The sequence below is a fragment of the Pristis pectinata genome, chromosome 5 (genome assembly GCF_009764475.1).
Source record: "Pristis pectinata isolate sPriPec2 chromosome 5, sPriPec2.1.pri, whole genome shotgun sequence".
Lineage (NCBI taxonomy): Eukaryota > Metazoa > Chordata > Chondrichthyes > Rhinopristiformes > Pristidae > Pristis > Pristis pectinata.
In genome coordinates, this window is record NC_067409.1 from 12,195,526 (window position 1) to 12,209,653 (window position 14,128).

A 14,128-nucleotide genomic window follows, 5' to 3' on the forward strand; every position below is an offset into this window, starting at 1 on the left:
GGCTTGGTTAACAAATGAATGGCTAACAAATGACAGCCCTAGCAGTGACACCCACATTTCAAAAAAATCATAAAAAAGTCCTCAACAGGATAACTGCATGAATGGGTACAATTTATTATCAAACTTTGTAAAACTGTAATACTGCAATTTGTCTCCATACGGGCTGGTTAGGTGAATGCCATCATGCTACAAGCAAGTCAAAGCAGATTTTACTTGCGACATAGCTGTTGGTAGAAATAAAAACAAACATCTTTTAGGCTGGTCTGCTTTAGGCGTGGGAAGAGTTTCCTGGCTGACTTATTCAGTACCTTTTTATCGTCCTCATGCAGTTGTGTTTGGGAAGCGAACACTTAATTTTTTTTGGCTCAGGAATGAATTTTGTAATCACAGAATTGAGCCAAAGTATATTCACAAGTACTGGCATGGAGACTTAAAAATCTGAAGGAACATGAGCTTGTATTTTTTTTGGAAAATTATTCTTTATTGAATTTGTCACAATGCACAGTGTTCTGAACACCAATATTGAATAAAATAGAATTCTAGTAAAGTCCTATGCCTGGATCTGTAATGTATCTGCAACTCCAAATCATTTTACCCAAGATTATAAAGGTGCTACTCTTCAGCCTCCTTTAATGTACATCTGAAGTACTGGCACCTTGAACTGGTTACTACTACTGTAAATAAATTAAACACCCACAATCATCACATTTAATAGCAACAAGTTCTCAAGTCTTATTCACCAGTTATTGTATTTGTCTGTTGTATTGAAGCATTCACACTTATGAAGTGCAGTGTTTGATCTATGCCATGCCGGGGCTCCTCCCCTTGAATTGATTTGTGGAATAGCAGCACACAATGCAACAACACTCTCTATCAGAGTACATCCACACCCTTCCTACTCTGGTCAACTGCAAACATTGTTTAACAAGGAAAAATGGGCAAACATGAAAAAGTGTAAAACAAAAAAAAGTACTTTCCCAAAACTGATGGTTACAATCCACATGTTAATGGTACCTGGGATAACGGATTAGTTTCTTTAGGACAGAGAAGGCTGGAAGAAGTTTGACAGAGATATTAAACATCTTATATTGAGATTAGAGCAATAAATTGATTCTAGAGACTGAAGAGTCTATAATTAGAGGGCACAGGTTTAAGTTGATTGGCAAAATAATTAGGAGACAAAAGGAAAATTCTCTTATATAATGAGTGGTTATCATATAGAAGGTATTGCTTGACAAATCGGTGGAGACAAACCACTATTATTTTAGAAGTTATTTGAACAAATACTTGAAGGGATAAAAAATTGCAGGGGCATGATGAAAAAATTGTTGCAGACTCAGTGGGTCAAACAGTGCTTCCTGTGCTATACTATTCAAATCTTTGCGGTAGTAATATTCATCAGTGCATGGAACTACAGCTTAGATGGAAAGATTCAGTTAGTTATTACACGTAATTGTTGTTTCCTTGTGTAACACAGAGAATAACAAGGATCCATATCCTGTCATTTGCTGGCAGCCATTGTTATGGTAGTCTGGGAGTAGATTACCAGCCTATTTTTTTGTATCAACAGATGCATAGACTGAAAGAAATCAGAAAATGAGTCCCAAACAGTGGTTAATGAATTATGTGCTTGAAATCCACTCCCACATGCTTACTACTGCAAATGCTTTTCTGTAATTTGTTGCACTCCATTTATCAAACTCTATGCATCTTGATATACTTGTTAAGTATAGTGCGTTGAAAGTATTACTGATGTTAAGTTGCCCTTATTTATTAACAATTTCTACCTCTATTTATAAAGTGAGTGTAATATAGAAGAATAGTCACAAGGTGCTTTACAGATTGCCACATGAAAAATAAACACCAAATTTGAAATAAGAGAGGTAGGTGACCAAAACATTGTGAAAGAAATGAATTCTATGGAAGTTAATTTTTTTTAAAAAGATGAGAATGGAGAGTTGTAGATTAGGATGGGATTTTCAGAGGCTTTTTGTCCAATGGCTGTGGTCTCTTCTACCAATAGCAGGGGAAAATCATGGAAATTTACGGTACCCAAGGAAACCATTGCCTGCTGTGACCATGGCAACCAAAATTGGACTCTCGGTTAAAACCGGCTTCCCAGCTCTTGCCCCATGGCCCTGAAGGTTATGAATCTTCAAGTTACTTTTTAAATCTACTTTTTTTGAATGTGGTGAAAGAGGTACAGAATTAGCTGGAGTTGAGAAGAGGAAAATTGAAAGGTTGACTTGAAACTTAAACTTACATGCATTTGTTCTGAGTGTGCAAATAGCAGTTGAAAGTTCAATTGAAACTCCTTTCAAAATACATTCAATGTTACAACCTTTACATCCATAAAGTGTCATTTTGTAAATCACATTGGGCAAGCTGTGTTGAATTAGTATGAATTCTATTTTTACCTGCAGCAAACAGCATTCATGGCCATGAAATTGCAAGTAACATAGATTGTCCTCATTAATGAGTCACACTTATAACATAACATACCAGAAAGCAAATACAGGTTGAAACATTATCGTCTGACACCCTTGGGACCTGACCAGAAATTGCCCCCTGATCATCTTGCTCTAAGCAGGAGAACTGTTCTTTTTAAGTAGACCTCACCCCCCCAGGTTACAGCAGGGTTCTGTTCCTGTGAACTGTTTGTAACCCAAACAGTTCGCAAGTTGGAAATGCGGCCACGAACTGAGGTTACCAGGTGGCAGACGATGCCTGCAGCCCTGCAGCAGCCGGCAAATCCATCCCCATCCATCCCACCGGTCTCCCAAATGCTCAATTGTATGCACATAAGTCGGGCATTCATAAGCTAGGAAGGACCTGAACGGTGGGAAGGTTGCGGGAAATTGAAATTGGAGGATTCCAAGAACTGTCCATAACCCAAAGTTTCCATAAATCGCAAATGCTGTTGGCTGAGATTACCAAAGTAGCCACAGATTAATACTAGATTTTAGGTTTTAGTTAGATTTTTAGCTAGAATTAATTAGTACAGATCTGTATTACAGATTCAAAACATGCCAGACCATGGGAGTCACCAGACCACAGGATGCTGGATTCGAGTTTCAACCTGTAATCCCATAATCTGGAAAATTCTTGGGAACATTAGTACAATTTTTGTGGCATTTTTAAAAATGTCATTGTCACTGTGAAACCTTAAAAAATTATTGATCATGCATTAATCCACATTGTCATATGTTTTCCTGATTTCTCCAGAACACGATGATTTTAATCCTACAAATTTTGCAGTATCAGCCTGATTGTATAAACTCAAGAATAAAATTTCATCTTTTCTCCAGGTATTTTCATTTCTCATTTGTATTTAAATATCAATTCTCATTTCTTTCACTTACTTCATTTTATTGCTTTTAGTATTGTACTTATTTCTGTTTCTATCTGTTCAAATCTATTTGAGTGATATAGCTGTGCAGCATGGAAACAGGCCCTTTGGCCCATTACTGTTAGATCTAATATTCTCTGTTTGATTCATCAACATAAACTAAAGTTATAATAAGGATATATACATGTTTATCACATTGTTTTACTACACTTAAGAAAATCCTTTGGATTGAAATGATCAGGGCGAACAACCCAAGTTTTCAATGTCATTTCTTTCGTTCTTTCTAAATGTCCTGTTCTCCCAAATATGATCAGTTAGTGCATGCAGATCCAAGAAGCCTCTGGGCTTCATCTGTGCCAAGTTAGTTTATCATTATTTCTTTACTAATGGTTAAACAGTTCTCTTAATTCCAAGTGATTTTTTGCTCTTAATCCAATTCAACACAAATTGTCACATATATCACACTGGTCTATGGGCAATCCTATAAACTCTAAGCAGCTTTGGGGGGGGGGGGGTGTCAATTGGTAACATCAAAAAAAACCCACCATGGTTGGTAGATTTTCGTTAGGCAAGGGTGATCCAAGGTTGTGGGTGGCATTGAGGTGCAGATCAGATGCAAACTAATTAAATGATAGAATAGGATCAAGGGAGACTAAAAGGGCTTATTCCAGTCCCATGTCCCTGGCACCTGTAATCTTCAGGGCTGCTGTGGCATTGTGTAAATTCTATCCTCTCTTTAATAATGGATTGTGGTGGAAATTTGTCCCTGGTTACATGAATTCCTCATGTGATTATCTGATCATTTTGTAGGCAGTTCAGCTGATCCTATCTTTCGATAAAATTACTGACAAGATGTCATTGCATAATGTCCTATGAAGGGTTTCATCTTCTTGGTACAGGAAAGCACCTGAAAGTCAACCAACGTCCTCCTCTTGTGACTGACATCAAAAATTCTGTCTCGAAAATGTAGTTTTACCAATGTGCTACATAACCATGCTATTATTTTTACATAATTTGTTTTGTAAGTGTCTGCAAGTGAATCCTGAAGGGATCAAATCAGTCCCTGGTGGGACACAGTGCTATGGCACTGAATACTTTTCCTTCTCCAATTGGTCAAAACACAGGTGTCAGCTTTCAATGACTCTTTTCCTACTCAGCACATTTCACATTTATAACAACTGCATTAAACCATGGGGCAATCAGCAGACTCAATGGAAGACACTAACGTGGCTGAGAGTGGGAGTAAGCTGCAACAGTCCCATTCTCTTCTGGAATTTCATGGGGTTCTGAATAATGCCCTAAAAATGAAAGAGAGAAAGTGTAAGTCCACTGTTAAAAGATATACCTCCCACCGAGAACAAAATAACAGTTAAAAGTGATAGGTGCCGCAATTTAATCCATTAAGTCTGCAATGGACATTTTCAAGCTAATTTTCCCTTTCATCCCACTTTCTTTTCATCTTAAAATATTTATCTAAAGGTGACACATTTGATCCCAACAACCATTACTGGTGATGGATTCAATAATAACCATGAGAGAAAAACATTTTCTTATGCTTCCAGATTGAATATAACATTTATGCTGCCTTGCTAATAGATATCTGATCAGATAAGTAATGGGGCCCAATGTTTAAATGATGGATGTTTGGAAGTGAATGGTGTGTCTAAAATCCTCAGGGCATGGAGGACTCATTGATATTAACACTATCAGCACATTATGGATTCAAGATCATAAGTGGTTGAATTTCTGGACTAGTATCCAGAACATGGACTGTTGAACTGGGGACATGTTTGAATCCCAAGACAAAAAATTCAAATTCCGGTAAATCTGGATTTGGAAGTGTCATTAATAGTGACTAAATAACTATCTGGTGGTCATGTAAACAAAAAAAACTGGGTCACGAATGTTGTTCAAGGGAGGAATTCTACCATCCTACATACTACACCAGGGCTATTGCAGTACAGTTGATTTTTAAGTGAAATAGCCTTGCAAACCAGCAGTTCAGGGATTAGAGGTTTGTGCTGACATAGCCAATGACGCCCACATCTCTCTCCCTGGCAGCCCGCCTGATTAATAGGCTGGCCAGCTGCTGGCCAGGAAAGCAAGCAGCAGGAAGCTGTAGCCAGAATTCAGGAGGAAGTGATCAGGGCTTAACACATGGGATCTGATTGCACAGATAAAGACTGAACTCAGTGTGATAACGAAACATCAGCTTGGATTTACTTGGCTCAAACAAGAAATATGGATCAACTTGGTGGTTTGTTCTGAGATGCTTCATTTTAAACCTCCACCCCTTACTCCTCTGTTGCCCCATTGGGGGAGGGAATTGAGGTCTTTATTTCACATTCAAAATTTTAAATAACTCAGATGCAGTTAAATGTTCCATATTTATCACTAGTAAATGCTAAGTAGTCCTCAATTCTTTCTGAAGCCTGACACTTCCAGTCTATTATTTCCATAAATTCATTCATGTTCTTCTGTTCTGACATATTACCCACACCTCCACCTCATGCAGACAACACAAAGAATAGCTATAAAATGATTCAAGAAGGAAGGAAAGAATGAGGAAAGTTATTTCTTCAAGCACAACCAAAAATATAATAGTTTGAAGGAGAGGGAGAATCTAGTACAAATACTTTTATTCAAAGATTCCTCTCTCCATTTCTGACTGCTATCTGTAAGGAGTTTGTACGTTCTCCTTGTATCTGTGTGGGTTTCCTCCGGGTGCTCCGGTTTCCTCCCACATTCCAAAGATGTACAGGTTAGGAAGTTGTGGGCATGCTATGTTGGCGCCGGAAGCGTGGCGACACTTGCGGGCTGCCCCCAGAACACTTCACAAAAGATGCATTTCACTGTCTGTTTCGATGTACATGTGACTAATAAAGAAATCTTATCCTTACCTTCATCAGAAGCCTCAAAATAGAAGAAATTAACAGTCAACAACAGAGACGGCAGCCCTAAAATAAAAGTCCATTAATCTGACACTCTTGGGACCATGGTGGTATTGGATCAGCAGATTTTGCAGGCTATTGCATTTCATTCCAATTAATACTCCAACACACTTTTAGTTCACTTTAAAAAAAGATGTAACACAGTAATATAATAAAGTTTCAAGCCAGCCCGGTGAGTCTAAAGTTTCAGGTTGTTGGCCTTTCATTGGAACTGGAGATATGAAGATGCAGAGAAAGGTGGGTGGAAGGGGAGGTGGTGGGGTCGGGGGCAAGGAACTCAGAACAAAATGTGGAAGGCAATGAGAGATTAAATGACAAGAGGAAAGATAGTGCAAGGGAAAAGGCAAGTGAAAAAAGGCAGGATGGATTCCCTGAAAGTGGTGTCATGGGTTGACAGGGTGGTGAAGAAGGCTTTTCGCATGCTGGCCTTCAGTCAGGGCATTGAGTATAGGAGTTGGGACGTTACATTGTAGTTCTACAAGCCATTGGTGAGGCCACATTTGAAATATTGTGTTCAGTTTTGGTCACCCTGCTTATAGGAAGATGCCATTAAGCTGGAAAGAGTGCAGAGGAGATTTACGAGGATGTTGCCAGGATGTGAGGGACTGAGTTTATGGAAAGAGGCGGAGCAGGTTGGGACTTTATTCATTGGAGCATTGGAGAATGAGGGGTGATCTTATAAAGGTGTATAAAATCATGAGGGGGCATACATAGGGTGAAGTCTTTTTCCCAGGTTGGGGAATCAACAGCTTGAGGACATAGGTTTAGAGTGAGAGGGGAGATAATTAATAGGAACCCAAGGGGCAACTTTTTCACCCAGAGGGCGGTTAGTAGATGGAATGAGCTGCCAGAGGAAGTGATTGAGGAAAGAACATTAACAACATTTAAAAGGCACTTTGATGGGTACATGGATGGGAAAGCTTTAGAGGGATATGGGCCAAACGTGGGCAAATGGGACTAGATTAGATGGGAATCTTGGTCGGCATGGACCAGTTGGCCTGTTTCCGTACTGTATGACTCTATGATTGAGAGGGTGTGTAAATAGCAACAGCAGAATATACTGACAATAAAATGGCTGGAGCAATTTCACATAAAAAAAAGTGAGATTTGGGTTGTGATATAGATTAAGGAAAACTTAGTGGGAGGTACAGGGACAAATAGAAATTTGGAGCAGGCTTTGTATGTTGTGGAAAGCTATCAAGATATAATTTTGAAGGACTACTTTGGGAAAGGGCAAGCCACCAAGTCTCATTGTATTAGCCAGCAGTGTCTCTTAGACATTCACTGAAACTATAATATTAATCTGTTATTAGAACACTTTGACCTCTTTTACGTCAATGAACGGTAATGCTTCATCAGGTGTGAGGCCCTTCAGTCTCACACAAAAGAGTTAACAACAGATGAAATCAAGATCTTTATATTATCTGATGTTAGGCTTTGATTCTCCAATTTACTAAAGCACAGAGCCTTGTTTGAACTCTGATTTGGCACAAGAGTTTGGTGTGCTCCTAATAGATTCCCTGCAAATCAAAATACATTTTGTCACTTTTAAAATAATATTTAAAAAGAGGCAATTAATCAGCTGCCAAAGACCTACCACCACAGATGGCACAGTAAAATGCTGCATCTGCTGTGGAATCCTCTTGTTGCTCAAACAATAGCAGGTGTAGCACCAATTAGCGACAATATTCTCTTCAGTTAGTAGAATAAACATCTTCTTTTACTGCTGTCTGCAGGAGTCCTGCATCAAATGTGTCAGGTGAAGTCTCAATCCTGTTTGTAGTGTGCACATGTCTGTAGCACAAAGCTTCTTGAGCACTAACTGGCAATTCCAGACAGGACAATGGGTATGGAAATCAAATACATCACTGTGGTTTAGAAGGGTTATGAGGCTGGTGTCAAGGCACATTTCAGGCTGGTAATTTGTCAGGGCTCACTGAATAAAAATGTCATAACATGGCTTGTGTTAACTGTCCAATATCTTCTGACAAACCAGGATAAAGCACCTGTCTGACTACGTATCTGAGCAGACATTTATTGCCAACGCAAACACTGGTGCCATGCAACACTGTTCGTTACATTTTAAGTCAATGAATTCAACGTGCATCACTCATGAATGATTGTTGATGAACAATGAATAAACAAAAGCATCCAGGCATTGCAGTTTGGTGAGTGAAAGGTTGCTGAAAAGTATTTTGTTCCTGTGCTTCAGGGTCAAAGGAAGTGGACAGAACAGTGAAACGAACTGCCTTTTCTGGGTCACAGTATCATTTATACCGGTGAATTTCTGTGAGCTCATAGGTTTTTAAGAGATTTGTCACTTAAGGCAGCCTCAATAAGTTCTGGTTCCTTGTCACTAGGCAAAAGGTTTTTCTCTCTCAGCTCCACGAGAAGGTTGCTGATCCCTCTCCACTTCTTGACCACACGACGTTCCCGCTGCCTGCTGATCTTTATTTGCTGTCTGAGGTAATCCACTTCATCTTGCAACTGGAATATCTTCCTCTTGGCTACAACAGGATTTGCCAAACAGTAACTGTGCTCTTGGAACACTTCCTTGATGCTGCTAGTTTGGGTGCTGGTACTACTACTTGTGCTAGTGCTAATGCTAGTGTTACTGCCAGCGCTAGTGAAGGACTTGGGTGGGGTTTGCTGGTTACTGATGCCCATAGAAGTCAGGGGGGATTTTCTGCCTGCTAACTTCTGCAAAACAAAATCAAAAATTACCGACAGTGTTATACAAATGTCAACATACTATTAAGTCATGGTTGTTAACCAAAATCAAACCCAATCCATCCTTATTCCATGTAGACAACCCTGCCCTCACTCCATTGGAGATATTCCCTTTGTCCTATTCATTTCTTTCCTAGCCCTTCTGCAACTTAATACTAACATTTGGTGTTCTGATCTTTAATCTGAAATGTTAATTCCCTCTTTCCACAGATGCTGCCTGATCCGCTGATGTTTCTCAGTATTTTCTGATTATATTTCAGATTTCCAGCATCTGAACTTTTTCATTTTCTAATCCTACTTGTGACAGGCAGGTGAGTGCAGAGATCTTGGAGTGGGGTAGGGAGTGGAGCGACAGAGGAAATGGATGGAGAAAGGGACAGGAGTGTAGGGAAGCGGAGGAGACAGAGGACGCTGCAATGGAGGAGAGGGAATATGATGAGAAGTCAGAGAGTGATGGAAGTGCAGGAGGAGAGAGGAGAAAGCACACCTTCTGTAATGATAATCAGAGTGACGCTGAAAATATTGAACAATTGTTCAAGCTATCCAATTAAAATTTATCTTGGTGTTCCAATTACTCCCTATTAATTCCCTGTTCTTGTAGCCTCTAATAACCTCTTGCTTCCTCTCTTTTGGCATTTTCACGGTACCTTCTACATCCTGTACTTGGTTCCATTTACAAAAAGGATCAATTTTGCTAACAAGACACAAGGAAAACATTACTTCTGTAAAATGAAACATTTTAGAGAACTGAGCACTTAGCCTCCAATAACAATAAAAAGGATGATTATTTCAATTTTAAAAGCTTATTGGGAAGAAGTTTGTCATTGATCTCACTAAACACAACTTTCTTTTGCAGTTTGACAGGGTAGATGTGGAGTTGATAATTCCCCTGGCTGGGTTCTCAAATGAGAAGAAATGAGGGTAGCAGATCCTTGGATTTTCATATGCAAAAGGACTGTTGAGACTCAATTGCTGAGTATTCTCAGGACAGAGATTAATAGATTTTGATACTAAGGGAATCAAGGGATATGGGATTAATGCAGAAAAGTGACACTGAGGTTAAAAGGTCAGCCATGATCTTACTGAATGGTAGAGGGGCTGAGTATTCCTCTTCTGTTTGTTATGTCCTTGTGTCCTGAGCCTGAAATGCAGTTCCAGTGAACCAAATCTGAAGTGGATCATAGAAATTAATGGAATACAAGGCCATGTTTGCTTTAAAAAAAACTAATGAGGTTACTCCCACTTCTCAGCTCTCAATCCACTGATTTGTAAATTACAAATTCTCACCTACATATTCAGGCTTTTTATTAAATTGAGTAGGAGCCCCTCCAACACCCTTTTTGGTGGTGAGTTCCCAACCCTTACTACCCTTTGAGCGGTTTTTCCCCCCCTTGACCCTTATACCAATTAACTTAAATCCATATTCCCAGGTTATTGACTTTTCAATTAAAATTACCTCCCTACAGCCCCGTTTGTTCCAAAGAAGTGTGAAGTTCAACACAAGTTACAAAGTTGTACATTTAGCACACACACAAAGTGAGATCATATCCCAATGTTGTTTGGTACCATTTTGATATCAGAACACTCTGCAATCCCTCTCTTACTTTTTGAACATGTGGAGGGAAGTCAAATATTGTAGGGACGGCATCTTCTCGCAGGCGTCTGGTCTGTCCTGTCCGGTCAAAACAGGTTTGCTCAAAATGTTTGGAACAAAGAAAAGTGTGTTTGCTTGGCTTGAAGTTTTCCCGCCGAACAAGTTGTATCCATTCCATCCGTCTCCTGGGGTTAGAGGGAAACCTTTACAACAAAAGAAAACAGGGGACTGTAGATGTAAATTTCTAGACAGATTCAAAAGGTACAATTTCTTAAAAGTATTGAAAGGGAGAAAAATAAACAGCCATAACATTGTGGCACAGCTAGTAGAGCCACTGCCTCACAGCCCCAGAGACCCCTGTTCACTCCTCACCTCAGGTGCTGTCTCAGAGAAGTTTGCATGTTTTCCCTGTGATTGCGTGGCTTTCATCCATGTGCTCCAGTTTCCTCCCACATCCCAAAGACATGCGGGTTGTTAAGTTAATTGGCCATTATAAATTGTCCCTAGTGTTTAGGTGAGTGCTAGAAACTTTGGGGAGTTATTAGGTATATGGGAAGGATAAAAAATGGGATTAATGTGGGATTAGTCTAAATGGGTTGTTGATGGTCAGCACAGACACAGTGAGACGCAGGGCCTGTTTCATGCTGGATCTCTCGATGACTTTTCCATTAGTGCAGGAGGGTCAGTCAGCAGTGGACACTGATTCAAAGTAATTTGCAAAAGAACTGGAGGGGATAAGAGAATTTTTAATACAGGGTGTTGGTATGAAGGTGGTGGAAGTAAATTCAATCGTAACTTTGAAAAGGGAATAGAGTAATAATTTAAGGAGAAAAAAATTTTGGAAAGAAGCAGGAAAGGATGGAATTAGAACTGTATGGATTCACAAACAGCTGCCACAATCTCCCAAAGGCTGATCTTGGAGCTGCTTGCTTCTATAATTCCAGTTATCATTAATATACAAATAATGGAACTAAACAGCCACAGCATGCTAAGATTACTTTGTAGGTTAATTCATATTTTATTGTTTTAAATAATCAATATTGTTCCAGATTAGAACACGTAAAAGACATTTGGACAGGTACATGGATAGGAAAGGTTTAGAGAGATATTGGTCAAATGGGACCATCTCTGGAAGGCACCTTGTTCAGCTTGAACGAGTTGGCCGAAGGGCCTGTCTCCATGCAGTATGACAGTAACTCCTCTGTGTTCCCCTCTACCGATTAAATCTTTACCCTCTAGTTACTAGTCTTTCTGACAAGGGAAGTAAATCATTGCTGTTCACATTTATCTTGGTCCCTTTTAATTTTATACATCTCAATGAAATCTCTCTTCAACTTCCCTTGTTCCAAGGCAAACAATCAGCCCGGACCCCCATTATGGGGAAAATGTGAAATTATCCATTTTAGCAGGAAAATTAAAAAGGACCTTATTATCTAAATGGTGGGAGACCGCAGAGCTCTGAGATGCAGTGGGATCTGGGTATCCTGGTGCATGCTTTGCAAAAATGGCTGGTAAGCAGGTACAGCAAGTAATTAGGAGAGCTAACAGAACAGTATTGTTTATTGTAAGAGGAATTAAAAAGGTAGTGGGTCCATTCTTCAGTTATAATAGGGCATTGGTGAAATCATATCGGGCCTACTGTGTACAGTATTAGTCTCCTCACTTAAGGAAGTAGTCCAGACTAATACCTATATTATCTTGAGGAAGGATTGGATAGGCTAGACTTGTACCCACTGGTGTTCAGAAGAGCGAGAGGTAAATTAATTGGAGACATACAAGTCCTGAGGGGTATTGGCATGATGGCTGTCGATTGGATGTTTCTACTTAAGGAAGACTCTAGAACTTGGGTGTGGGTGTGGGGAGGGGGAGGGGTCACAATGGCCTGAGATTCAGTGGTGGGATCATGGTCCTGAGGAAGATATGAGGACGCATCTAAGAGTTTAGCCTCTGCGAGATAAGAGTTCAGCATGCTCATCCACCTATCTTGCCAACTTCAGGGATTCGGATGCATTATAAATTGCATTCCGAACAGACCAAACCATTGGTGTGCGCACAAGAAAAGACCCTCTGGCTTCCCTCTCCTCTCCGCCATTCAGTAACATCACTCCAGGACCTCTCCGACCTGCGGTGTTTGGTGCCCTACCGCACACTGAATGTTCTTCTGCCTTGGCATTACCTCACCCCTCACCTGCCTTGGCATTACCTCACCTGCCTTGGCATTACCTCACCCCTCACCTGCCTTGGCATTACCTCACCTGCCTGTGGTGATGGTTGTTGTTGTAGTAGTAACTGCCGCTCCGCGCAAAGCAGCGTCGCCTTGACAACCAGCGGCATGCACGCGCACGCTCCCGCCGCGGGTGGGAGGAACGGGGTCGAGGGGCGCGCGCCCGCGACGTGCAGCGGAAACGGTGGCTGCCGGCGCCGGCGGAGCGGGTACGCGCAGGGCACGGGATTTCCGTCTCCCCCCTCTCCTTCCCTCCCCTCCCCTCCGCTCCATATTGGGAGATACAAAATAAAATGCCGCATCCGGCTGGCGGGCGGGACACCGGCCGCAGGTAGGCGTCTCTCACCGCCGATGACGGGGGGGCAAGAGGGAGGAGCAGCGCCGATGTTTAACGTGCATAATAAAGCCACAACTTCCGCACATAAATTAGTCCGTCCGCCCCCCTCCCCCTTGATAAAGGGTTGAAAGCGAATAAACTGCTGGGCCACAGCAACGGCGGGAGCCATGGGAACGGCCGCTCGTCCTGTGGGACGTAGGCCCTCGGTTAACGCCTCCCCCAGTCACCTGTAATGCTTCCTCCACACCCCACCCCCGACCCCCTCCCCTCGCCTACCTGTGGAAGCTGGTGTTCGTGTTCTTCCTGTACACTGCTGTGCACCCATAGGCCGCGCAGCTAGTTGGCATTATTAGACCAAAAAAATAACTTTTCTCTTCCCTCCCGCCCCCGAAAATAAAATGCTTGCAATTACAAAGCAATTCGTTTTTTAGTACGTCCGAGATTCCTTTCTATTGCCCCCCCCTCTTCTTCCTTCCCTCCCCCCACCCCCCCCCCCCGTCCCCGGCCTCCTTTACTAAGATGGCAGATCGGTGAGCAGTTCTTGCTGTTGATGGGGGTGGGGAGGGAAAGTGGGAGGTTCACGTAAAAACGCGCGGCGTCGGAAGAAACGTCTCCCTTCATAGTTGGTAAACGCCATTCCAATTCAAGGTAGGGTGACGTTTTTACCTTGGCTGTAAGTAGACAACGAGGGCTGGGAGGATGCATTGTAAATTGCACCCTGTTCTCTGAGGAGGCCGGATCATGGATGTGTGCAGAACAACATTAAAAAAAAGACCATTTGGTTTCTCCCGCATGCTCTGTCATTCAGTAACATCATGGCTGATCTGTTACCTCGTTGCAACTTGCCCACATTAACCCCATATTCTTCGATTCGCTACAAATTGATTATCTCAAGTGCTGAACCCTGTTCATAAACTCAAAATACATTGGCTAGTTTTCTATA

The 14,128-nt window shown here is 41.4% G+C and overlaps 1 protein-coding gene across 1 annotated transcript; it reads right to left on the minus strand.

Moving 5' to 3' along the window:
* Window positions 1-479: 479 nt before the first annotated feature.
* On the minus strand, window positions 480-13,816 carry LOC127570295 (THAP domain-containing protein 2-like). Its single transcript, XM_052015705.1, has 4 exons — window positions 13,462-13,816; window positions 10,635-10,827; window positions 7,898-9,000; window positions 480-4,647 (listed from the first exon to the last, which is right to left on the minus strand). Exons 1-3 carry the CDS (start codon window positions 13,530-13,532, stop codon window positions 8,596-8,598), a joined length of 669 nt encoding a protein of 222 aa, XP_051871665.1. The 5' UTR covers window positions 13,533-13,816; the 3' UTR covers window positions 480-4,647; window positions 7,898-8,595.
* Window positions 13,817-14,128: the final 312 nt, after the last annotated feature.